Source organism: Pogona vitticeps, chromosome 4 (assembly GCF_051106095.1).
Source record: "Pogona vitticeps strain Pit_001003342236 chromosome 4, PviZW2.1, whole genome shotgun sequence".
Classification (NCBI taxonomy): Eukaryota; Metazoa; Chordata; class Lepidosauria; order Squamata; family Agamidae; genus Pogona; species Pogona vitticeps.
The window spans coordinates 206,506,879-206,534,809 of NC_135786.1; the positions used below are offsets into that span (position 1 = coordinate 206,506,879).

General features: G+C 40.7%; 2 protein-coding genes across 2 annotated transcripts in view; one reads left to right on the forward strand and one right to left on the reverse strand.

Moving 5' to 3' along the window:
- LOC144589259 (uncharacterized) overlaps positions 1-27,931 on the reverse strand; it is a 486,230-nt gene that overhangs the window by 268,678 nt on the left and 189,621 nt on the right. The window lies entirely within an intron of this gene.
- The window catches only part of STMN2 (stathmin 2), a 47,316-nt gene continuing 21,249 nt past the window's right edge, over positions 1,865-27,931 (forward strand). The window contains exon 1 of the mRNA XM_020787578.3: positions 1,865-20,835. Coding sequence (XP_020643237.1) covers positions 20,817-20,835 — 19 coding nt within the window. The 5' untranslated portion in view covers positions 1,865-20,816. The remainder of the gene's footprint in view (positions 20,836-27,931) is intronic.

A 27,931-nucleotide genomic window follows, 5' to 3' on the forward strand; every position in this document is an offset into this window, starting at 1 on the left:
CATTTCTGAATTCTTTCTGATCAGAAATTCAATATCTTCTTAGGCCCAGCTTTGTCCTCCATGTCCTATTTCTTTGTAATAAATGCCCTGTTAACAATCTTCCAACACTTTTCTTCTCTGAATTCTATGAATGCTTTGTTGCTGTTGTTGTTGTGTGCCATCAAATTGCCTCTGACTTATGGTGATCCTATGAATGGGTGATCTCAAAATGCCCTGTCCTCAACAATCCCTAGAGTCAGACATGACTGGACTAAATGTCAAGGGGAACCTTTACCTATAAAGCATAAAGTGGTCTTTGGAAACTCTGTGGTGCACTCCAATAGCCAATGGATTTTTGCAATGTTATCTAGAGCAGTGGTTCTTAACGTGGGCTATAATGCCCCCCAGGGGGCGATTTCATTTTTCAGGTGGGCGGTAGAATGAAAAGGGGCGGTGTGGGGGCGAAAGAACAGAAGGGGGTGGTAGGGGGGCGCTGGAGCGAGCCAAACCTGTGAAGGCGACTGCAGCTGCAGTGCTGGCAGTAGATCCAGTGCTGCTGCTGCCGCCAGACGATCCAGCTCTTTCTACCTGCCACGTCTCACCTTTTTCTTTTAGGGGAGCACTGAGTGTGGATCGGGTGGAAGGAAAGGGTCTCTTGGGTCCTGATCTTTGCCCTGTGAAGCGCTGCCTCACACCCGGGTGGGGAGGTAGGTAGGTAGGTAGGTAGGTAGGTAGGTAGGTAGGTAGGTAGGTAGGTAGGTAGGTAGGTAGGTAGGTAGGTAGGTAGGTAGGTAGGTAGGTAGGTAGGTAAGATATCATCACCTCAGCGAGGGGGGCGATGATAACTTCCTCAATGGCTCAAGGGGGTGTTTCTTTCAAAAAGGTTAAGAACCACTGATCTAGAGTGTCTCTTCCTTTTTGAAATCCAGCTTGAACATCAGGCACTTCTCTGATGATCTAGAAGGCTCATATGGGGAGACATTCCTTCAGATAGCCTGGCCCCAAGCTGTGTAGGGCTTCATATGTGGTACCTAGCACTTTGAATTGGGCCTGGAAACAGATTATTTGCCAGAGCAGTTATTGTAACTGCAGGAGCCTTATATGCTCCTTATAACTGGTCTCACTCACCAGACTATGTGATGCATATTGAACCAGCTGAAGTGTCCAAATTGTCTTCAATGGCAGCCCCACGTAAAGTGTGTTACAGTAATCCAGGAGGGATACAACTAAGGTACAGTATGTGCTATTGTAGCCATGTACAACACAATTACCTACATTTGTACTGGTTGTATCTGAGGGATTGTGTAAAAAACTCTTTCCAATTTTTGTAAAAAAAGATAAGTGACTGTAAGACTACAATCCATTATTTTTTTCATTGTTAACATGCCTGTGAAGTGGAAGATCTAAAGTGGGGCTGTAGTGTGTTGTGTGTGGGGAATCACAGATAAAATTAAAGACCAGAATTCAACTGCATATCAAATGCAAAGCTGCTGCTTCTCTCTGTAGAAAATCTTTATAAATATAAACATGTACGCATGCAGGTTTGGTTTCTAACAATTTGTTATATCAGAGTTTCCCACTGCCATTTCCAGTTTGTGGCACTGGTCAAAATCCAGTCTTAACAGATTAGCCTGGTACAATACCTCACGTGCACAAATTTTCTGAACTTTTATTTAAGCAATATTTTACAATTCAAGATTTATGACTCCAGACCCAAATATATAAATAAATTAAATCAAGAGTTTAACAGGAGCCAGGAGAGGGAAATAAACTGGCAAAAGTATGGTCAAATCCTGGTTTAGCTGGACTAACCACACCACCATCATAATGGCCCTGCAAATGCCTAGGATTGGGTTAATACAGTGGTGCCTCGCACAACGGGCGCCTCGTAGAGCGATGAATTCGCTCTACGAGGCCGGTTTTGCAATCGCAAATGCGATCGCAAAACGGTGCCTGCATAGGGCGAAAATCGCAGAGCAAAGGTCGGTAAGCGGTTTGCTTACTGACCTTCACTTTGCGCCCCACCGATCAGCTGTTCGGCGGCTACAAAATGGCTGCCGGAAGCCCCAAAATGGCCACCTGCAGCATTTTCACGCCCTCGTTAAGTGAGGGGAGGGCGCGAAAATGGCTGCCGGTCATAGGGAAGCATCGCTGAACGGTGAGTATTCGGCCCAATTGCGTTCCAATGGCTTTTCCTGCCCCGTTCAACGATGCTTTCACACAGCGAGGGTTAATCCAGAATGGATTAACCTCGCTGTGCGAGGCACCTATTTGGAAAGTTAAGGGGGAAAGTTAGCATTGCATGCTGTGTCTGTTTAAGGGCAGCACTACTTGTTCCGCCCAACAGCAGAAAACACATACTTTTTTCTTTTCAGTCATCAAACAAGCATTATATAACCGTACAGTATTCGTTCAAGGAACATTTGGAGGAAAGAATGGTAGCCACTATCTGATAACTGCTAAGAACAGCACTGATGGTCATAAGACATCCCCCTTCACATATTTTTTTCGAGACCCCAAAAAATCAATACCTCTTGATTTTTATCACCAGTATGTGGGATGCTCAAACTGGAAGCACTTCAGATCAAGGTATAACACCAGCTGCCCCATGTCAGAGAACCAGGGGATGCAGGGAAGCTGAGGTGAAAGGAAGTTCTTTCCATATATAGACACTGGCTAGAGAGCAGTTTAAATGGGAATCAGATTGTCTTTGTCACCTCAGGTGACTGCTTCAGGTGGCACAGTACTGGGGACAGTGACCTGAGAGTCATCACCACCAATCACATCCCTCTGCCAGAGCCACTCACTACCAGAATTTGAGGGTCATTTGGCTGAGAGGATGAAGAGATGAATGACAGCTATTTGAAGAAAACAGACAATGACAAAGATGAAGGTGGTGGCAGCCATCACATGCTTAGAAGAAAAGAGAGCACAGCCACTGCTCCAGAGGGCTTTTACTGCTCTACTTCTCTATCCTGGTTGCATATGGCTAATTAGATCAAAAAAATGGCTGGCTCAGGAGTCTGGTCCTTGAGGCTAAGGCTGTACTGAAGCAGTCTTCAAAAATTCCCCTTTTCACAAAGCCTTAGTCCCAAAGGTCCTCTCCAGAGGCAGCAGTGTTTGAACTAATGAGCTGAGAAATGGCCAGTCCAGAATGGCAACTCAGAGTAGGAAGAGCCCCTCAGGATCATAGCTAGACAACTTTTTTTTTTCCTATGGCATGAAGTAAGTCTCATCTCTGTCATGTTCCCCTTGGTTGCTCTTTTCCCCCAAAGCAGCCACTACCTGCTTTTTCTTCCTCTCAACCAAGTGGTCTTTTCTGCCCTCTTGCTCTTGTGGTTGAGGGTTGAGGGAAGAGCAGCAGGTGGCATCCATTTGAGGTAGCTGCCCTTCCCTCTCCTCCTCAGGCAGCAGGAGAGCTTAGTCCAACTTTAGACCGTGTCACTTATTATATGTGAGGCAGGAGACTTGTTTAGGAGGCACAGGACAGGATATGTGTCATACATAGCCCAGTTTGCATGCCAACAGAAGCAAACAGCTGGGGAGTCCAGGAGGAACAATTTCACCTTTCCTCCCCCAGCACCTGTCACCTGAAATGATCGTCTCAATGATCAATTGTGCCCAGTGGCACAATTGTACCTTCAGGCAAGGCAGCAATCAAATACCTGCTCATGGTTTCAAGTGTCCCTTCTGCCTATCCTTTCCCACATATTCTGAGAAAGAGAACTGCTTACTTATTATGACTAGTTTTTGAGCTGAATTTTCTGTTTCGAGCTCGTGCTCCTCTCTCCCTTCTCCATCTCTTCATAGACATCTCTTCATAACACTTTTACAGTGTTAATTTCTAAGCCAAAGATTTTAATAGAATGGCTGTCTTTTATGACTGTTTGGTGAGCCTCTTTGGGGACTCAAAAAAGCAGGGTACAAATCTTTAAAAAGGGAAGAAAATATTAGATTTTCAACCAGGAACTAATGTAGGTGGCTAAGTAGATTTGAGCCAGGAACTTTCTGATTCAGTCTCACTTTAACTCACTAAAGGGCCTTAGGCTGTGCTTTGAACACTTGAAATGTGCAATGCAAATGACAAATATGACTAAATAAGTATGCTCATACATAGGAATGACATCACCATTGCAAAGCAGATCCATCAATCACACTATATCAAACAAAAACTGATTTATTGCTTTTTAATGGCCTTGATTTAAAGATGTGTAAAAGAAATTGCTGCAGGCCCCTCATTTGACTCAGTCCTAATTAGAGAGGGAAGAAAAAGAAGAGAATGGGAGCATTGATGCATATTTCCTCCTACTGCCAAATGGGTATTTCCTGTTTTCCCTCATGGTACACAGCTCATTCAAACTTCTGTCAGACCTACAAATGAAGCCTGTGTTTATGCTGCAATGACCAATCACTCACAAAACAAAAGCAAAGTAATTTACAACATGCAGAACAAGTTGCAGTTATGCTAGTTAGGACAGACCCAAGTAGTTTACCCTGCAAGAGATTTTGCACCTTAGTCTCAGTGGTTTAGATATCTGGCTGGAGAGCCAGAGATTGTAAATTCGATTCCTCAATGTGCCTTCTTGACAGGATCTGGGCTCGATGATCCTTAGGATCCCTTCCAGCTCTGCAACTTTAAGATGGTGATGATGGTGGTGGTGGTGGTGGTGGTGGTGATGTGTACATTTGTTTGATGTGTGCACTGCATTGTAAAGGAGTAAAGGAACTTAGTAAAGGAACTTAGGAACTTAGTCAAGCAACTCAGTATACAGGAGGAGAAGAAACTGAGAATTGAAGGAAGCATCTTGGGAAAGGAAGTGTGGGCATTCCCTTCAGCAAATAGGCAATGGCAAAAAATGCAAGGAAGGGCCACACACGGATCTTATGATAGCATCTTATCTGAGGACCCATAAAATGTAAGAGCCAGCACTCTATGGAAAGAAACATCTCCTTACTGCAGCTTGCTAAGAATGCAGATCTGGTTTGTAGTATGCTCAGAACTGAATAAAGTATCTCATCTGCAAGTTGAAGTCTATAAGTGCTTCGTGCTCATCACGTGTGATGCAGGACAACTTGTGTGTCACACTCCTGGGTACTAAATGTGAGAGCCCCTCTGGCCTGCAGCACATTTTGGGGGCAGAGAGCTGTTTCCAGCTACAGACTTGTGTAGGATTTGGTGCACCAAATAACATTCTAGAGGCAATGTTCTAAATAAGCCTAAGCTACACTGAGCCTTCATCTTTATTGAATCTTTGTTCATTTCTCCAGTAAGGCTTTACTTTGAAAATACTAGCTTTTCATCTTGCAGCAAATTGCATGAGAATCTGCAAAATGAAACCTGAAATTCAGTCTGGCCAGGATCCAAAGAGTTGCTTTAGATGTGTCCAAGGACTTGGGTATCATAGTGCAATTTTTACCCCTAACCCCTTTTGATCAGTTACAGACTTGAGGATAGATAGTGAGGGGGGAGTAAACAACATGTCTTCCTATGTGATGCCCACCAGTACCAGCAGCAGCACTTTTACAGCTTTCTGTTTTTATGTTCCTCACATGAATCAAACAGGCATGACAAAAGAGGACCTAGGTTTAACCAAAATCATCCCACACCTTCTTCCTCTGCTGCTGCTGTGTCTAGCTTTATAAGAATATTTGGTATTGATAAATCAGAGTGAATTTAAAAATTGAAAATGCATATTTATTGTTTCAGGAAATATGTGCAGGATAAAAGAAGCCTAAACTTGGTTACAGAAAACCTTAATGTTGACACTATATTTGCAGATTTGGATGCAGGGCTAAATTGTGAAAAACAGCTGGCCCTTTCAATATACTGATTCAATTTCTGTAAGTCATGTCTCCATAAAGCTTTTCTGTAGGTCCAGTTTCTATCAGTCTAAATCAGCCAAGAGGGCAGCTGTCCCACCAGTAAAATAAAAATAAAGCTAACAAGTAAATGTCAACATAAGGAAAATAAATCATTAAAATGCAAAGCTACTTAATCCGTCTATCACTATAGTAATTGTGCAAGTGCCTATTATTCAAATGTGATTTCACCATACAATTATCATTTTAAGTGGTACCTTCGGTTTTGACTTTTAATAAATGTATATGTCTCATTATGAGTGTTGCTTATCAAGTGTTAATTTGAAAATCCCAGGAATGCCATATTATAAAACAACCATTTTGAATGGAGATATTAATAAAGTTATTAATCTGTCCTGCAAGATTTGACTTTCCATATTAAATAGTCTTAATTCTAGCAATGTGTAATTAGAATGCATCATTTAATTTTTAGCTGATTGGTACTATGCTGAGTGGTTTATGGTTTGCCTTCCATATTTCCTATTTGAAAATTTTTTACAAATATTTTATACTTTCATCCATTTATGGTCATACAAAGACGAGCAGTTACACTTCTGTAAATATGTTGCTGAAAATAAGAAACAGTATAATTTTTGTGAATAAAATTATATTACAAAATCTGAACACTATATATATGGAGCTTGTTTTACAACCTGTTTAAAAGAGAATAAATCTTAAGCTTAAAGAAGATTCAGATCAATGCCATTGTAACCCCAAATAACAAAGGGGGGCAGGGTGGTAATGAAGAACAATTATAGATTTTGGTAGGAAGTACATTCCATAGCCTTGAACATAGCTTGGAATGTTTTTTTTAAAAGGAACTTGTTGCATAACTCATTACTTTGACTGAACTGGGATGCTGCTATTATTTCTCCTGCTAGCATTATTAACACCTTGCATTGTACAGTATTGAGTTCAGGTCAGAAAAATACAGGGAAGTGCTATCTGGTTCTCTCTAGTGACCAATTCTGACATTGCACCTTAGAAACATTTACAAAAAGTACATATTCATTTATTCATTTATTTGCTCATTCATATGCCAACTTTCACCCCATAGGGGACCCAAGGTAACTCACCACAGCTAAAAATATAAAACAATCAACAGTTTTAAAATACAGTGGTGCCCCACATAGCGATGATAATCTGTTCCAAAAAAATTGTCGCTATCCGGATTCATCACAATGCAGGGGGAAAAACCCATAGGAACGCATTAAAACACGTTTAATGCGTTCCTATGGGGAAAAAACTCACCACTATGCAGAAATCCTCCATCTGGCCGCCATTTTCACTGCCCGGTAAGCAAGGAAAGGGTGCGAAAACACTGCGGGTGGCCATTTTGTTTACCCAGTGGCCATTTTGGAGCTGCCAATCAGCTGTTTTTAAAACATCGTTATGCGATAATCAGTAAGCGAAACGCTTACCGATCATTGCAAAGCGATGTTTACCCATTGAAAACATCATTATGCAATCACTTTTGCAATTCGAAAAACCTCATCACTATGTGGATTCGTCATGAAACGGTGCGCTCGTTAAGTGAGGCACCACTGTAAGTACTTCCCTTACCCCTTTGAACTGATAAGAGAATGTAACAGAAATCTGAAAAATGCCTGTCAAAATTTTCTTAAAATACCCCCAAATAGCTTTTTAAAACAAAGCTTGAAAGGAACTAGAAAATGTATTCTCGAAGAATTTCACAGCTGGGATCTGATGGTTGTTGTGGTTTTTTCCGGCTCTTTGGCCATGTTCTGAAGGCTGTTCTTCCTAACGCATCTTCAGAGGACAGGAGCCTGAGAGCTCTGACCACAGATGCTGGCCATGGAGACTGGCGAAATGTTAGGAAGAACAACCACAACAACAAACTAGAAAATATTACTTATTTCACCTGAACACGAACTTGCTTTTACTGTGGCTATGTCATTACTCTGTACATTACTCCTAAATGGGCTCTAGCCTTGGGGCAATTAATGTAATTGCTATTACAAATTTTTACAGCCCTTGCTTCACATAGAAATGGAATTGAGCTTGAACAGAGAATGGTAAACAGGTAAATACTCTTTTTCGGAGATACATGGGCCTAAGGCCTGAAGCTATAAAACTCTTTATAGGTAATCACAAACACCTCAACATGGACCCCAGTAAGCATTTGTTTGATAAAGGCCTGTTAAAAGCCATGAGCTTTTTTTTATTTCAACAGACCTTTCATTATTAAGTTGGGTCCTGTGGAAAGGGCTTTTAACCATGTGGCTGCTATTCTTTGTTTTATTGATGTGTTCTCAACTGTGCTTTTCATCCATTTTATGTTTTAATTGCATTTGCTTTATCTGATTCTATCATAGTTAGATGCCTAGAGTGTCATTCCTTAGGGAAAAGGTGAGGAATAAATCAAATTTAAAAAAACAAAATTAGTTCAATATGAATTGGGTCATCTCAAATCCATAAAGAGGTGCGTAGCACAACTTTGGGCCAGCTGATGCTTCTGAGTTGTTATTGAACACTATAAAACCAAGAGCCAGGATGCTACAATATAATACAACTAATTTTAACTTGTTTTTACTGTTGCTTGCTTGTATCAAATTGTTGAAAACCAAAGCGAAAAGTTTGTTAAAACACATGACTATTTTAAAAATTAAACACGATTAGTGAAACAATGTACTCATTTGCAATACAGAGAAATATAGTCATATATGAATAGAGCTATAACTAAGTCAGCTGAGAAGGGTTTTCACCTAAGTTACTAAAGTTTAGAAGGCACAAAATCTGCTGGTTGAAATGCATCCAAAGCAAAGATAAAATGTACTCTGCCTTCAGCTCACAGGAAGAAAGTCTCTAGAGCAAATTAAAGGAAGTCTATAGACAGAGCAAATAAAATATATTCAGACAACTGATATGAAACATTTAGCTTTTACTTATAATTACAAACTGCCTTTCACCTAAATATTGCTGTTTAGTGGAGGTGTAACAGGATCTACTTTGCTTTTTACTATAAAAGCCCCCAAATTCCCCAAACAATACCAGATGCAAATGGTATTCACAGCAATGGAGGTAATCACTATGGGCCATGAACAAATACAAAATTGCATCTAGTTCTTACAGACTGAGATCTGTATCTAGTTATTACAGATTGTCCAACTGCTGAACATCACTATTGTTAAATAACTGGGAGGTTGCATACTGCAAATCACTTGATGCTCTAGCATGCCAAGCTGTTGCAAACATCCACTTAAACTAGCATAAAACTAGCATAAAACAGAAATCCCAACAACAGAAAGGAAATAATTGTAAAGCTTCTCCTTAGTTATCTTCTTCATTCCTTAACTTCCCTATGCTAATATTTCACAAACAATAGTAAAACTTAAAAGCCATTTTAATCTTCTCATTCACTTTTCGAAGCAAGGAAGATCCATTAATCACAGTGATGCTGAACAGATGGCATCACAACTCCTTATCTAAAGTCATTCTGGAGCTGCAAGCTTCTGTGTTCCAAATTAACTGCAATTGAACTTGGAATCAGAGCTTGGGAATATTTCTTATTATATAATTCTTTATTTATATATTCATTCATTCATGTCTTCTTTTTATTGTCTAGAATCCTTTGCCCAGTTTTGAAAAGTATGTATGGCTTGCTGCACCTAATTACAGCTAATTGTCAAAGTGCCAAGATACATCTCAGTTGCATCTGATTGCATAAGCATGATGTGCCCCAGCACTTTATCAATTAGCCACAATTAGCCTAGGCAAGTTACAGACTTTATACCAAGACCAATAGGATTCTATCTATCTATCTATCTATCTATCTATCTATCTATCTATCTATCTATCTATCTATCTATCTATCTATCTATCTATCTATCTATCTATCTATCTATCTATCTATCTATCTATCTATCTATCTATCTATCTATCTATCTTCATAGAACTCTCAGAGGCCCCAACCAACATGTCCAACGACCATATTGGTTGGGAGATTCGGGAGTTGTAGTGCAAAGAAGAAACTTTCCCAAGCTCAGGCAACTGACGACAAGAAGCCTCGGTTGTAATCACATTACAACTGGGCACCTAACAGTCCAATATTATCATCCAAGGCTCAAATGTAACAAGCCATGAATGAGAATGAAGTAAACCTCAGCTGTTAAGTTCTCCTTCAGCTAACAAGTTGGAAGGCAACTCTTGAGTTCTGTCACAGCAATAATGGAACTTGAGGGAATAAATAATTAAACAAGACAGCCTTTTAACATTCTTAATTTTCAACCTGAAATAAGAACCTTACCATGACTGCAATATAATTGTTTTGCATCATATAACCTCTGATGTTGGACAGCAGCAGTGAATTACTGTTTTAATTGGCTTATTCGAATTAATAACAGCTTGCAGTCTTTTCCAACTTTTTTCAGTTTAGTGTGTTCTCTTTTATTATGATTTGCAGCAGCAGTTTCATTACTCCTGGCCATGGTTATTACACTCAGCTTTAAGCTTTCAGAAGCCTACAGAGGCAATGGAAGAAACAATGTTCTGTGTAATAGATAGCTAATTAGGTGCTACCTTCCTTTAATTCTTTTCCATTCTTTTCACACAGGGTTATATAGAAGAGTATCATGATCGAGTCATTAAAGGACTTTTTTTTACCTTTGAATGTGTAATGGTTGAAGTGTTCAGCTTTCAATTTTCAAAAGGGAACCAAGTTTCTAGTTCTCATGGTTTTTGTTTTAATTTTTTAAATGTGCAAAGTGCATTTTCTATACATTGAGTTTTTTGTGCATAGTTCCACTCAAGCATGTGAAATATGGCACAACACCTGCAGGGTTACACTTCCTCCATCCCTGCTCTGGAAAGTTCAGTTCAACTGTTACTCCCACTGGGCATCACATGTGCTCACAGCAACTAAGGCATCAAATGCATCTCACTAGCTGCCCAAGGATCTAGAATGCCATTTTTCTGCCCAGATCCCAGCATTGGAGCTTAATAAATGTAACAGTCACACCACCCTTTACCTCAGTGCTTATCCTTTACTAAAATACACAATAGATTTCCATCTGTGCATTCCACCAGATATGTGGTGTAACGCATGAATTCAAGAAACACATGAAGAGGCTTTTAACAAAATTCTTTGAGCTTTTCATCAAAAATTGCTGAAGCATTTTAGGCAGGTAGGCATTAACAACATAACTGTGTTTTAAAGGTTATTTTCAGAATTTTGCATAGCTCTGAAGTGATATTGAGACTTAGAGAAGTAGGTTACTATTTCTGTTTGAAATACTCAGACTTTATGACAGAGACTTTGGCATAATAGAGGTGTTAAAGCTGAACTGAGATTAAAATACTTCAACTGTTTTTCTTCACCTTCCAGGCATGGAAAGGACAGCAAGGTGGAAGTGGAGGTTTTATACTTGAAGTGTCAATAGTATAAAGCAAAGAATGCATTGATAAGAATGTCAAATATATGTTCATTTTCTTGACAGTGATGATGACATTTTGAAGAAAGATCCTCAGTGCTCAATTTACATGAACCATGTGTAGCAATCCTATTGCTGTCTTAATATTATACTTGCTGAATTCCTATGGTACAGTTCCATATGCACAACAATGATGATGCCATAAGCAGTGGCAAAGTCTTCTTTTAGCAATGTATGCTAAATGATTTTATCACGTATGGGTCATGTGTGCCTTGAAATTGCTTTTAAACTACAGCCATTTACCTTTAATCACATTGCTGGTGATGATCACATTATCACTGTTGTGCATGCAGAGCTGCACAACAGGATTTTGGCCACTGAGTAATTGTAAAGCAGAAATGAAGGTCAAGCCTCTTTTACAAATTATTCATTCATTCAAAACATTTATATGCTGCCTTTCTCCTAATGGATCCAAAGCAGCTTACAGGATTAAAGAAAAAGGTAAAGGCTAAATAATAAATTCTTACAATATTAAAAAAGCATTAAACGGGTATCATATTTAAAACTCACAAATAAGAGTATTATTAAAAACACAAGAAAAACAACAGAATTAAAAAAACCTTTTAAAAATCCCCTTGGTCAACTAGTCATTTAAAGGAAAGCTTGCTTGAAGAGAAACATCTTTGTCTGCTTGTGGAAGGAAAACAAAGAATAGCCCAGACCTCCCCGACATGGTTCTCTCCATATCTGCCAGACTGCAATGGCCACCATTTCCAGCCATTAGTCATGCTAACTGGAGATGATAGTTGTCATTGATTGCATCTAGGAGGGCCCCAGCTTGGAGAAGGTAGGAGTAGCATATGCTGGGTCAAACCATGTCCCCATCTTGTCAGAAAAAATAGTAATCTTGTAAATGCAAATTCTGGGTATCAGTGGGAGGAGGCTTTTACAGCCCAATGTGATTATTCCTTGATAGGTAAAGTTCCACCCACCTCTGACAATTGGAGCAAGTGTCTTCCTAATGTTTTACCTGGAATTATATTGTCTTGTTGATAATCTCTTCTCTTTCTCTCTTGTTTCTCTGATCATTCTTCTGAGAAGCATCAAGTATGGTGGGACTCTGGCATGCTAGAGGCTCCATTTTAACCTTTCTTCCTTCTGACCATAACTATGAATGGTAACTGTAAATATATATATTTTTTCTAATAAAAATGCAGTGAGAGTGACATTCAATAGAGAAAGATTTAGATTTTGTGTGCAACTAGGAAGCAGGTGACAAGACTGGGATGATCTCTCAATGTTTCTGTGTTTTTCTGTCTCATACTCTGTTACTAAAGGAATGACCAAATTCCTAGAAACCTTTTGACTAAAAAAACCTCAACATATTTTGTCTAAAACATGGAAAACTTAATTTGGGAAACTGCAAGTGCAAGAATCCCCTAGCCAGCTGCAAGGGTTATTCCCAGCCAATGTCTATGAAAAACCAGGGAGAGCTTACTTCTGTATCACCTGGAATTAGTAGCTGTCACCAACTCTCCCTCCTTTGTCCATGCAAGAAGAAAGAAACTCTTGCTTATGAATCCTATACAGCAGGATTTCTGTTGTGATATCTGTTCCCTTCCCTGAATCTGAGAAGTACAAGAAACCCAAGGAAACCAGAAAGTATTCCAAGCTGAATAATTTGCCTTCCGTGTCCTTAACTGAGGCACTCTCTGGTACATCAACCAAGTAGAGAGGCGATTACATGTGAGAAGGAACTTAACTTCATTATATTTTAAAAGAAAAAAGTTACCACACATTCAAAGCAGAAAGGTTAATGCAAGCTAAAACAAAATCACAGACACACATTGCTGGGCACAAAATGTAGAAAAGACCAAAGTGGTACAAAAAAAAAACCACACAAGAAAGCAGATGCAGACATTGTTGGGTAACCAGCACAGGCAATAGAAACTAACATTCCTTTGCAAGATTAGGTATCCTTCAGTTTCGAGAGACTATGGTAACGTGCTCTGAATGGAGGACTTGGAACTTTCAAAACTGTATCAGAAGCTGGAGTGTCCTGTCCAGAGCACGAAGCCTGGATAAAATAATATGGAGGATAGGCTGTTACCCAAGCAACAAATCCCCCCTCTTTACGTTGCTGAAATGGTCCAATGGAAAGGCAAGAGCCAATACAACTGTTTCCAGCGACGTCGCAGGAATTGCCAGAATGACACAAACTGCCTCTGGGACTCCAGCTCTGGATTTTGCCTTGAGGTTAACTCCTGAAGCCTTTTCCATAAGTGGATATAGCCACAAGGCAGTGGAGGTTTGAAATCAGAGTTTTCCTTCTCCTAGATGGACTGCCTTCCAAGGCTGATGAGCCCCACCTACCCAGCCTGCTCCCTAATAGTACAGAGATTAGAAACACAGGCCTCCAGCTTCTGGACCTTGTCTTCCAAGAACAAACGTCTTCCTTTGCAAACTAGCTGACTAAAGCCCTGTTTCCACTCTCAGCCGTTTGGTTGCTTCTCACCTCCCATTGTTCTGGGATCAGCTCTCCCACATGGCCAGCAGATAAGAAGAATCATCAAGTGCCAGAAAGGAAGCTTTTGCTGGAAATTTAAAAAAATCTCTTAATGAATCTGATTGGCTGATACCTGTGAATCATCACTGGTATCACACTGACATCTCATCACACCTTTATCAGGGTGTTAACCTTTTCCAACCTTTCCAGGTATGTATCCTGCAAGCTGGTAACATGAAAATCAGAACTTTCCATACATATTACTGCATAATGACATCCACAATACCGGCATTATCAGTGGCCTATGTTGGCTGGGACAGTCTGAGAGTTGTGTCCCAAAATTTGGCCTCGAACAATAGGCAGCTAGCTGCTCTATATTTTCAAAGGTCAAGATTCCAGCTCTCCTTTAGTAAGCACACAGAGATAGAAAAAGTTACGTTCTTAAACAGCAACTCTCAGAATATTGCAGGGAATACAGTAAGTCCCCCATATCCAAGCCCTCTTGTGGATTCTGAAGCCTGAAGATTATAGAGAACACTATTATTATAGAAAACTCTATGGTCTGGTAACTTCATTGTTAGAAATATATATTTCTGGGACATTTTCTTTTAATATTTTTAAATATTTTCAGTCTGTAGATAAGTGAATCTGCAGATATTGATCCTTGCAGATACAGCGGTCCTATTGTATTCTGGAGATTGGCCAAAAATAACTTTTTCCCCATCTTTGGCAAGCAGAATTATGGAAATTGAACCGAGCACCCAACTGTGAAATGTAAGACAGCCAAATTTTCTGATCATTTAAATGGGATATATTATCTTTAACCTACTCCATGTTTTCACTCTCAAGAATTCCCACTTACCTCACTTGAGGACTCACAGAATCATCCAGAATATTGATTGAGCTGTGTCTGGACCCCATTTAAGAGGCTGCTGAAAACAGTGCTATTTAGAGTTGCATTTGACAGCAACATCATAGCATTACCCTTTGCCACTGCCCTACCATTCTTTTATGACGTGTATTCACCATCTTGCTTTCAGATTTGATGTGTTTATTTTACCCTCGTCTACTTTTATTGTATTTTTATTTACTGTCTGTCTGTTTATGTTCAGTTTTTATATTGCATTAAAGGGGCACTATAGAATGAAATAAATAATTAAAAATGAAAAATAATATATTTGCATCTGCAAGAGGTTTCTTAACTCTCTAAAATGCAATGTGCAAAACATAACAGTGCTTGGTGTCTTCAGTGCATTGACTAAAGTCATTGTATATGATCTCATTTCTGTTTGGAAGACACAACATTCACAGAATTCAGTCCAGATAGGTAGGTAGGTAGGTAGGTAGGTAGGCAGGCAGGCAGGCAGGCAGGCAGGCAGGTAGGTAGGTAGGCAGGCAGGTAGGTAGGTAGGTAGGTAGGTATTTTCCATTCAACTGTAAAATCATGTAGTTTCTCACAGCTGGAAATATCTGAAAAACATTGAAGGGAAAATTGTAAATGACACCATTGTAAAATCCAATTCTAAAGTTTAGTGCCCCCCTTGTTTTCCCTGTACAGTGCATGATTAACTCACTACAATAAAAACCGTGTAGACCCAAGTGCTCTATAGGTGGTTTGATAATGATTCTCTATAAATAACTGGAATGCCAAGGTGGTTGATATGATTTTGATTGTCATGTAATTTCTTGAGCCCAGTTTTTGGTGATGAAAATCTTTACAGCGCTCAGGCAACCTGCTCCCTGTTCCCTGGTAGCAGAGATAGCAGGAAGCTTTGTTATGTGCCTGACACATAACAAATAATAATAAGGGTGACTTGTTACTCTGCCACATTTTATTTTCAAATATGGAAATCTTGATATACACAGCAAGCCACCATGAGCAAAATTCCTCCTAATCCCCTTTTGGCTCAAGTTGCTTCTTCCATTTTTTCCATGGGTGTCCCACAGAACAAAGAAGCTGACTCTGGGGTGTTATGCATTCTTCCAAGATGGCACTTAAAATTTACAGATACAGTGCTCTTATAACATTCATCTGTCCATATTCAGATATTATTGCATATTTATTCTTAATAAGAATATACTTATTCTTAATATTTTTAATAAAGATTATCCTCAGTAAATTCAACAGAGGCACTCAAACATGCTTATTCATGAAATGCACAATTAACACAGATTTGTTTGTGATCTTAACATGGATGACCAGTACTGTAGGTGAACTTTCAAAAAATAAAAATGATTTGTGAATGCATGGATCTACCAATGGCAAATTGAAGCTGCCTTCTGTGATTAGAAATAGTATAACTGTCCCAGTTTTCTGGACCAAACAAGACATGGCAGTCTGCTAGCTTCCCATTGTGTATATAGCTGGATACAAAAGTACAAGATACTGAATCTCAAGATGTATAAAAATGTTGGCAATGCAGATTTTATTCTTATCTTAAAAGCTCAGGCTTTTTAGATAAGGGATAGTATTTGCATGTTGGATTAATGTTAGAGCTGGTACAGACCAAACTAGAAGCAAAAGTTCTAAAAGTTTGCCACCACTGAAATGCATCAAGCCTATACTTTTGCCACCAGTGGATGTACCAGTTCCCTCTGCTTTGTTGTATATAGTTGGCCACCACTATAGACAGAATGCTTGATTACATGGACCCTTGAGTACTTCTCAAGAGTTATCTTCCTGTGAATGCTTATATGTAAAGTGAGAAGCACTCCAATCTCCACACCCCTCCATTGCTGCTTCATATCAAAGCAATGTGTTTGAAGAGGTGAGCCGGTTGCATCTATACATGAGCCTGAACTCAACTTTTCCTACTTCCTGGCTTGAGTCTTGTGCTTCCACAGACACAGCTGGTTCTCCTTTTGAAATATGTCACTTGCAAATGAGGAAAAGGGACAATGGAGAGGAAGGGGTGAAAGACAGTAGAGCTTTGCAAGCAGTTATTAATTCTTGTACAGTTAATAGATTCTTTCATTCCAACTCCATTTCTTCGTATTTCAGTTTTAGCAGATGATGGTCACTCCAAACTCAACTCAACCAAATGGACAGGTTGGATTAACAACAAATTTCCATATTGAAGTATTGAATACAATATTTTCCTGGAACTTCCCTCCGCCCCTAGTAACTGGACAAATGGATTCCAAAGTTCTTGATTTCAGGAACCATGATGAGGAACTGAACAAGAAAGAACTACTATAAAGCAGTTGTTCCTTGTTATTGCTAACATTGGATTAGATGGAGGACATACTGTTCCATTCTCATTGTCAATCTGATGTCTTTGAGAAGTACAGTAACTGATATTCAGAAGCATATTACCTCTAATATAGAAGCTAATGTACAGCCCTTATGAATAAAACCCATTAATATCATTATTCTTCACGAATGTGCGTATTCTATATTTAGAGCTCTCTAAGTAGGCGACTACCCCTACATCTTACAGTAGCAAATTCCACAATTTAACTATGCACTTTCTAAGGACATATTTTCTCCCTCTTCCTAAGGAAAACACACCTGGATGCAGACACAGAAACACAGCCATATATAGGCACTTGTATTGGACAGTCTGTTTTCACTGGCCTGTTGTATGGAGCTTGGCTTCTCAGATATTTTGCCGGAAAATCTCCTTTTTAAAACCAAAGATTACCTTTCTGTCCATCTGAATAGAGGTGGAAAGGTGCCACGTGAGGATACTGGAGTCCATCCCCTCTACACCCAGTCTGTACCCCGTACAACCCATCCATTTGCTATTCCTCAGTCTGGGAAATAAATTAATCTTCCATGCTGTTTGGTCAGACCAACAGATGGCAGGGCTTTGAGCTCGCTAGCTTCACACATGCTCTGAAATGAGGCAAGGTGCTGAGAGAAGACAGCAAATTCTTATTTTGGGAAGCAGGATAAACAATAGAAGGGAAACACCCACACATGCAATTTCTTCCTCAGCCAAAATCTGATTCGCCAATGTCTTCCCGATTTCAGTCACTACTGAGGTGAGGCAAGCTGTCGGATGACCGGAACAATTCAGTTAAGTGGTTCGAGCTGCAGCGTAATGGCTTGCAAGTCAGCAGAGCATTTCAGGACCAAGGATAGCAACATAGCTCCAGCTTGCGGAGCATCTAAGTCCAGGACAGAGACCACGTGTAATGTGCAAACTAATAGCTATGACTCTGTTCTGTATCTGCACTGTAACTTGATTTCTATTTAAATATTTCCTGAGGTAGGATTTTGATGAGCGTCCAACAGAATTACAGTGTTTAAGGTTCTTACCCTCCTTTTTCAGTCACTGACGCATGAGCCTCTCCCGCCACACACACACCACCAGTAACGCAAATACCAAGTCATTTCAACCTGTGTCCCCACCCCAGGATTTTGCATCTCACCAGCAACCTTTGTCTCTATCGATCCCAAAATTCAGCCATTGGCCCTATCCAAACCTGCAGTATCTCATATATTAATTCCTGATCCATACGATTAGGGATCCTATTTAGGCTTTATGCATAAGTTAGTGAAATTGCATAACTTGCAACAGTGAATTGCTGCTTATTAGCAAGGTGATAGTTGTTTACCTAGTTGTGCAATGGGCAAGTGACCAGAATGAAACCAGAACCTAGTTAATTAGTGACAATTTGCCTCTTACATGATTTGACTTACATATTATAAATCTTCAATAGTATTTTGGTGATAATATTTAGATATAAGGAACCTAGAGTGGCCCTGTCAGAATGGTAACAGTTCATCACTAGGGTGAAAGCTGTCTCCTTCATCATGGCCCAAGAGTCTATCCATTGCAATAGATGTATCTTCTTCTGATCCCCGATGCTTGAACTAAAGAGAAGACTCTTCTTCTTCCAATTCATTTCTATCCTCTTTAAATTAAAAGGAATTTCCCCAGACAAAAGTATCTATAATCTATGTCTGGTTTTATTCCAGAAGCATCCCCAGAATTGCCAATCCCAGGTTCAATGTGGTTGGGGTAAAGAACTGCCCCTATCATTAGGAAGAATGAGGCAGCCACACTGGGGGCTGGAAGACAGAGCAAATGATAATATGTGGCCTTTGTCATAATCCCAAAATGCAATAAAAGATGCTGTCTAATTGTCATCATGGTAGTTGTTCCAACTCACAGTCCAGCTGGTTTCAATGTACAAATTGAAGTGATGCTGTCATCTTATCCTGGTAAGTAGGTATTATCCCCATATTGCTAAAAAAAAAACCTGATCAGAACTTGCTGAATTGATGGTACTTAAAGACACTCTGTAACTCTAGACATGAAAGATCTAACTAACTTGTATAATGTTCTTCCTTTATACCAATGGCAACAAGCACAAGCTTATACAGTACACAGAAACTAGTAGGATGAGTTGGATCATGCAGCTTTTGAGTGTAGGTTTTTATGTCCTCCAAGAAGAACTTAGCTGGCTTGTCATAAACTCCTGCCTTCTATAACAAGATGTGAATGACCAATCTTCATGTCTATGCAAAGATGACCCAGTACTGTTAAAATCATCATCATCTGAATCACAATCTAGATTGTAAACTGCTTTGTGAAGGCCTTTTGCCTTGAATAGTGGGACATAAATACCTGAAGCAATAACATCTGAAGTGCACAAAAGTTTACACCAATTAAAATGTGTTAAATAATACTTTCCACAAGACAATATTGTATTTGCTGCAACAGACTAACACAACAAACTCATCCTCGTTGAAACTGATGCACTGATGACACCCAGTTAAGTTCAGACTTTCATTTCCATCTCCAAGTAATGCGTGGAAGCTCTCAATCAATGCTTAAGTCAATGTAGGATTTAGATGTAAAAACACCACCCATCATTCCAGACAATATGAGGATTAACATGAGGGTTAATATGTAGTTAAGAAAACAGACATGGTGTTTGGTAGGAAAGTTGGTCTAAGGTTAAGATGTTTTCTTCCTTGCACTTTAAGAGGTCTCCTAGATACACCATTGCTCTTAGATAGTCTTCTGCATTAAATTTGGGATATGCTAATTCAAGACAATGTTAATCTTTCCATCCATGGATTTGCATCACAACAAAGGTGGGTTTTTTTTCCCTTTCATTTTTATTGTTCTGCACAAAAGGATTTTAAAAATGTCTGTCTCATATTGACCCATGCTGAGTATTCAAGAGATTTTCTCTATTCTTTGTTAAATTTCAGATACTGTACATACATAAGTGAAACCACAGAGATTACCCTTAGTGGGATTGTTCATATTTCCTTAGTCTATGATTTGTTTTTCAAAAAAACAACAACAACAGGCCCCTTCCTAGTTTAAGAGATAGTCTGTGATGATCCCCCGTCTCTGTTTTCTACAGTGTTAATCCACCTGCCATTTTTTATGACATGGCCCTTACTGGAGATGAGTTTGAGAAAGAGAACAAAAGAGCAGTAAATTGCTGTGTCCATACACAAAATGCAACCCCATACGTCTTTACACAAAAGTAAGTCCCACTGTGTTCCACAGGCCTTGAACACAGCTAAGCATAGATCTGCAGCCACAAATATATAAGCTCCATGCATGGATGCAAAATCAGTTGTGATTTGAAGTCGATTTAAAAAGAAAAGAAAAGAGAAAAACATTTTGCGTTTTCTCCCCTGCCTTGTCCTATTACTGCCACAAAATAGGCTGAACTGCATGTTTTACAGATAGCAACAGCCACAGAATTCAAGACCAATAGGCTGTTCCTGTAAGACATTAAGCCTTTGACATGGAATATACTACTCGGAGGAAAAGAAAAGGGGGGGACCGACAGCCAAGGGCCGGTTTCCGTGTCAAACTGCATTCTGGCACCTTGTCCTCCCGCACCATTGGCAGCTCAATATTTAATGCCCGGAGCTTCTAGCTCGGCAGGAGACATGTCAGGGGACCTCTCGAGCCAATCTGCTTGGACTGAGGAGTGATCATTATTCATGGGCTCCTGCCTCTGGCTCCTTCTTTTGCACAGCCCCACTCTGCTGACTCAGTGCCTTAGTCGTCTCTCGCTCGCGCTCTCTCATTCCCCTTCTCCACTGCTGTGGCTGGACCTCTTTGCCTTCGCAACCTCCGCGCATCTGTGTCCTCTCCACCATGGCTAAAACTGCAATGGGTAAGAGAAACTTGTCTTTTTTTTCTTTTTCCTTCTGGATCGCAAGCCCGGCTTTCCCAGGCGTTGTCCTTGATGCTGCATTCGCCTTTGTAGAACCAAAAAGAGACGCCTGAGGATGATCAGGATCACGATTAAGACTCTCAGCATCCTTAATGTTGCTAATGTTACCTGTACTGGGAGGCGAGGGCTCCTTAGAAGGTGTAGGAATGGGATATAGGCTTCAGATTTTTCTCTCGGGTACTTTCGAGTCCGATCCCCCAGTTTTTCAGTTTAGACCGAATAATTTAACCCGATTAAAATTTTGTAGTCTAGTGTTTCTCCTAAACGGATCGCCTACACCCAAGCTTCCTATTCTGGAAGACCGCTGTGTGAGAGAGAGGTCGGCGTGTGCCAAAAAAAAAAAAAAAAATTAGGCGATTCGAGGGTTTGTTTATGCCGAGGGTTTGTTTTCCTCTGCCATTTCACATCTTGCTGATCACTGGGGGGGGGGGGCGCGGAGGGGGGCTTTCGTTTTTTGGGGCGGTCAGAATCCGTTCGGCAGATGGGGACGAAAGCATAGTCAGAGGGCATCCGGGGAAATCGACCTAGCCAGCACGTGAATTAAATGGAGACAACTATTAAATCTCAAAGATCGTTGTTGCGGGGGGGGGGGAGAAAGAAAAGAGGGAAGAAGGCGTGGGCGGGGTGGGTCGGCGATCTGAATCCGGCCGCGCTGCCACCTGACAGTTTCTTTGTGTTAAAGATTGGTGGGGGGTGATTGACCACCCCCCCACACACACACACCCCTCACCCCCTCCCCCTTTATAGGGTGGGGACTTAAGCGTTGCGGTCGATGGTGGCTTTCTTTGTGTGTCAGGCTCTCCGGGCGACGGGCAGGCGGGCGTTCCCGGGGAAAGCGCACCTGCAGAGAGCGCGACGCCTCGCCCCCCCCCCCGCCCCGCACCGCCCCTCCAGCGGCAGGAGCGGCAGGCAGACGCCCTGCACAATGCAGACCGGCCCCACCCCGGCCGTCGCCGCCGCCGCACACGGGCAGTGGGGAATCTTGTGTCCGCCCTCTTTCCACCCACCCACCCACCCACCTACCCACCCGGCAGCTGAGTCCAGAAGAGGCACGAAAGGCGCTCTCTGCTGGGGCATCCCCGAGAACGCCGCCCCCCTGCTCTCAAAACGAGTACAAATCCTGCGGCTCTGATGGTGGGGCTGCTGGGAGAGCCGCTGCAGCCCCTTTTCTCCTCCCCTGGATTTTTTTTTTCTGAGCTGCAGCCCCAATGGACCCAAAAGTAGGTCACTGGATCCTACACCTTCTCTTCTCTCTTCCCCCCCTCCCTCCGCTGCCTTCCTCTTCCCACCGCCATCATGGCCCCACCCGTTTTCTCCAGCCGCTCTTTCATGCTTAGAGAGACGTTGTTTTTATTTTGTCTCGCTAGAGGAAAAAAAAAAAAAAAAAGCCTCCTCGGCCTCTCTCCCCAGCCACCCGCAGACTGAACACCGACCCCCACCCCCACAGCGGCGCGCGGCCACACCCCTGGGTGCTGCGTTCCCCCTCCCTCTCTCCTTCCCTCTCTCCTCCTGCATCTAAGGAGAGGTTCATTGCGGTGCTGGGAAGTGCGCCCAGGCAGTCTAGACTGCAGGTCAGGGCGGGGAAAGGAAGCTGCTTTTGGACTCCGATCAAGACGTTCCTTTCCCCCCTTTTCTCAAGTTCCTCTGTTCCGTAATTTATTACTTGTTCTGTACAAGGGCTGGCATCTCCTTTCACCTATCCTTTCGCTTATTTTCTTTTTCATTGCCTCACTCCCCCCCTCCAATTCTATACTACATCATCATCATCATCATCATCATCATCATCATCATCATCATCTGTCTTCCTGGTAGAGAAAACTGATCTTGCAGTAAAGGGCGCGGTGAGAAGCATGGAAGAGGAATGGACAAATGGCCAGGCTAGGGGTGTCACATAACCTTGCAGGGGCTTTTTAAAAGAAAAAATATATATTTTCTCTTTTTGCAAAAAAAAAAAAAAAAGGAAAATAGAATATTCAAAGAGGGAGAGACAAGTTTTCAAAAGACTGCCTTGTTAAACATACCCATACCCATTAAAAGTGTTAATAAATGCATGATTTGGGGAGGTATCATATTTTTTTTCCACCAGGAAACAAAAGCTTTATCGTTTATCTTGCTAGACATTTCTGCTCATTGTCTAGAATTAATATTAAACACTGCTTTCTTTGCATTCAAGGGATGTTTGGCACCACAGGAAGCCATTCCAACCTGGTGGCACAGAGACAGCTTTGTTATTCCTGAGGGGAGGGCATGAGACAGCTGTGTATGCAAATCCAGTCAGACAGGAGCTATAGGAGTCTATCCAACCCTGCAGAGCTGGGCTTGGCCCCTTTCTTTCCCTTCCACTCCCCATTGCAGCAATCAGGAATCAGTATTGATCGTTTGTCATCAGCTGGAGACTGATAGTTGCAGAAGGCTGCCTTTCATTCAGAATTCTGCTCCCATGGCTCACAAAGGCTCCCCAAGGTTTGATTAAAGAGGAGCACATTAGCCTATTGCTGGCAAAGTAGTGGCAGTCCTTAGATGCACCCATACAGTTAATATGTCCCCCTTACTCCATGATCCATTTTTTCCTGCTGAGATTCTCACTTGCTAGTATGCAGAAAGGACTAAATCCAGTTGTTATTACCAGCCAGAATAAAGCCATGGAATCAATGGGACTTTGATAAAATATCTGCAAGTCCTGCTGAGCCATTGGGTCTACTCCAGATAAATCTAACCATTCAGTCTGGTCCGAATGCTGTTCCTTGTCTTGAAAGCATCCTCAAGAGGATTAAGCACCTCACAAGACACACAGAAGCTTCCTCCTCCTGTCTTTCTTTATACACAGCTGCCATGGGACGAATGGGGGCAGACTGGTTCCTCAAAAATAATTCTCAAAATTTTAGCTGAATTGGGAAATATCGAGCAATTAAGCATATAGCACCAACTGCATCCAAGTGTTTTGTCCTCTAATGGCTGTAGCTGCCCTATTATTGCGTTCCGTGCCTTCTCTTGGGGAACAATACAGAAAAGATCTTTGTCTACTGAATTCTTCTCAGCTGAAGGAAACAAAAGTGAAATTGGAGGGCCAGTCATGGCACAGCACTAGCATCATCATTTTACTAGAGCTGGACACAGCAGTGTGCTTATTCATACCTACTATAAGGCTTCCATGTAGGGCTATATGCTATAAGTATATATAGCACACATAAATCTGTTTACAGTGATACTCCCAAAATGTATCATTTTGAAGGCTTGGGGAAGAAAATAATCAAGTGGTTCCCAATTTAGGGTTTTTGGACTAGAGTCACAGAAATCCTGGGCAGTACAACTAGTGGTGAAAGCTGCTGGGAATTATAGTCCAAGAACATCTGGGGACACAAGACTGGAAACCACTGGACTACAACATGAAACATGACAAAAACTGAACCACAGTTTCTCTGAAGCCCTTTTTCCCCCTAAAAAATATTCTGGTTTCCCAAGAAACAGAAGACAGAATTGTTTACAGAATTTGCAGAATTCTTTCTATAATTTCTCTACCATGTTTTTGGTAGCTGCTTTGCCACTCCCACTGCCTCCACAATTCCTAGAGTGATGCTAGGTAGGGGCTGTTGTGAAAGAAATAAAATTCACTTTGAAAATCCCAAAAGGCCATTTGTAAACAGCTTTATAGTCATTTTTATTATGCATCACGTTTATATTTTCATGTATTAAAGAACCTGTTGCAAGATGCCTTGATTTTACGGGGAAAAAAGAGGGGGGAATAAACATTATTTACTAGGTAAATTCATGGTTTTTGAGGAATATTGCCCATATGATAAATATTCTTAAGTTCTAGTTCTTTTTGTCCTGTGATTTTGCTAATATTTGGGAGTTTTCTAGGGCTGTCCAATATTTTTGGCATAACCAGTTGTACTTGCACATTATTTCTTTCTAAGCCATTTCTTTCTTACCCTTTGATCTAAAGATATCAGATAACCAGTACCAGAGTTTGGAAACTTATTTTTATAATGACATGCTGAAGTGACCCATGACTGAGCAATAGGAGCAGAATACTCTGGGTCTCGCCATTTCACCCTACCATGGTTCACTGCTGAATGGCTTCAGCATATCATTGTATTCATTCATTGTGAAGGTAGCTTTCCAGACTCTACAACTGAACCAATGAGCTCTTTTGAAATCCTACTGATTTTAAGAGAGGTGAGCATTTAAAAGAAAGATGTGTGAGCATGGACTAAACTCTCCTCTCAAAAAACAAAACCAAACCAAACAAAAAAACACCTAAAACTGGCTGGAGGACATTCAACATTTTTCATATACTGTATTAAAAAGTCAATAGCAGAGGCCAGAAACATACTTTTCAGTGGATGGGGCCCAGTCCCAAGTAAATTGGTTTAGGTATGCAGCCTAGGCCAAGCACATTTAAGTGCTTAGAACAGGAGTGTCCATCCATCTACGCAATTTAATGCAATTTCCAAAAGCCCCTTTCAAGTGACCAGTTCAGAACTCGGAAGGAAGGAAGGAAGGAAGGAAGGAAGGAAGGAAGGAAGGAAGGAAGGAAGGAAGGAAGGAAGGAAGGAAGGAAGGAAGGAAGGAAGGAAGGGAGGGAGGGAGGGAGGGAGGGAGGGAGGAAGGAAGGAAGGAAGGAAGGAAGGAAGGAAGGAAGGAAGGAAGGAAGGAAGGAAGGAAGGAAGGAAGGAAGGAAGGAAGGAAAGGGGAGCAAAAAGGTGGCCCCGCCCACTTCTGTGTGTTACCTCTCACTCCTAGACCACCACTTGCTACCAGGAGGCATGTGGCCCTCAAGTCTTGGCTCATTATCTCCATTTTTTTTCCATGGGCCTCTATTTTTCTTTTCTTTTATTAAAAATCCCCATATTTTGCTTATGCAGACAAAGGGTAATGGATCATGTCTTATCTACTGAATGCATTACCATCAATTTATGAAATTATTAGCCTTAATGTGAGAAAACCTTTTAGGCCATAAATCGCATATAATATTCTCCACCTTTCATTTTGATAACAGCTGATTTTACAACCAATTCTGCAGAAATGTATCAATACTTTTAACCATATCATTCACACAAAACAGTAAGACAGTGTTAGGCTTAAACGGATCTAGAGCATTCCACCACCCTCTGTATGTCTTCAGTGTTTATTTATAGTTTAACTTTATTCTTCCAAAAAGTTCAGTGACCTTCTGTTGCTCAATTTATAGGACTTCGCTGTCTTGATGCATAGACATATCCAAACCCAGTAAAGTAGCCCCAAATTTGGGAGAGAGTTCTACCATCCCCCAACCATGATCCAGGCAAAGATTCCCCTGCAGAAAATGCTTCTAAAAATAGTGGTCCCTTATTTGCCTCTTATCATATGGAAAATCAAGAATCAGAAATAAAATTTGTATACATAGTTTCTCTACTGGCCTATGCTTTTCTCTGAAATCTAGCAGTTATATTATATCCTATGGCAAGAAATGTCAAAAGGCTAGTTGTCAGGATTCCTTTAAAACACAAAGGTTTTTTTATTATTGCCTCCTAAACTATTTCCATTCAAGTTACAAGGTAGCATACATGAGCTTTCAGATATGCCTCCCCATTTCACAACTATTGTTATATATACCATCAAATTTTTTACATTTTGATTCTGTGCTTTCTCCAAGGCACTCAGGAAAGGCTTAAAAATCCACTCATCCACCATTATTCTCATTTTGAGGTAGGATTGGCTAAGACAGAATTCCAGATTTGACACAACAGTGGCAGATAATGTTTACCTTAAACCTAAGTTTACGAAGAGTCCAGAATGAACAACAAAAGAAGTATCCTTTTCAGGAGATACCAAAAGCTTGCCTTTACACCATGATATTTTAGCATGGTGATCCCCACAGCCATGCCCCCAACAGCCCCCAAAAGTAGATAGTTGTATTTGTCCTGATCAACAGATTATTTCTATTCCTTTTCATCTCTGCAAAGAGCATGTTGTCAAGTTAATGGGTCTTGATTATGCCTTGAAGGACAATCCATCTCAAAATGTTGTACTACGATGGAAATAAGTCACAACAACATATTACTTGGAAAGTCCATCCTCTCTCACATCTCCAGTTTCTGCGGATAATGAATCTAAATGAAGACAAAGCAGGGAAGCTTAAGAATAGATACAAATGAGTTTGACCCTGTGAATTAATAAATCCCAACATTTCAACCCAACTCCATTATGTTTCCCCATACTTTTTTTCCTCAGCTGATCTTAGTTATGATCTTAGTTATTAGAAATGGGCTTGGCTGAGATAAAATCAAATGGAGAAAGAGATTGAAAGAAGTTGACTGGTAGGCAAGAGAGCTCCGTATTATGCATGAACCACGTTGCTGTTAAAATCAGACACAGGTAGTTATATTATCTTCCTGTGTAACTGGGGCATGGGTCGCCTACTTTAAACTTTAGATTGACTACCAAAGGTCAACAAATACATTTAGTGACAAGATAGGGAATTCCGCTAGGTATCTGCAGCTTAAGACATATACACCACAGTAGTTCTCCTTCCTAAAATAAATTCTACCCAAAAGACAAATAATTTTATCAGTGCTGATAAAAGAGGTGAAGGCAGTTGGATATCCAAGCAATTGGATTTAATATCCAATTGATTGGATATTAAATCCAAACAATTACCCATCAAAGAACATCTGTGTTCATCATATGATGGCCATAAACCAGAGAATTTTGTGCCAAGTACAGATAAGTCTTCTATAAGCCTTATTTCTACTTTGTTTCAGAAGTCAAGCCTCCTCGCTCTTCAGTATATAAAATCCCATCTACCAACTGTTTTTAAAGGAATGGAAATTATTGTTCAACTATTGTTTGATAGTTTAAGGTTGTCCATAATCCATCACAACACCTCACAACAAATATTCTTGAGCTGTAAGTGCAGGCAACTCATGAGCAGGGCAGAGAGATAGAAACTACATCCTCTGCCCCTATCTTCTGAGGTGAGCACAGGGGGGAAAATAAATAATAAAATAAAAATAAACCCAGACACAATACTTCTCCCCCCAAAAAAACAAGA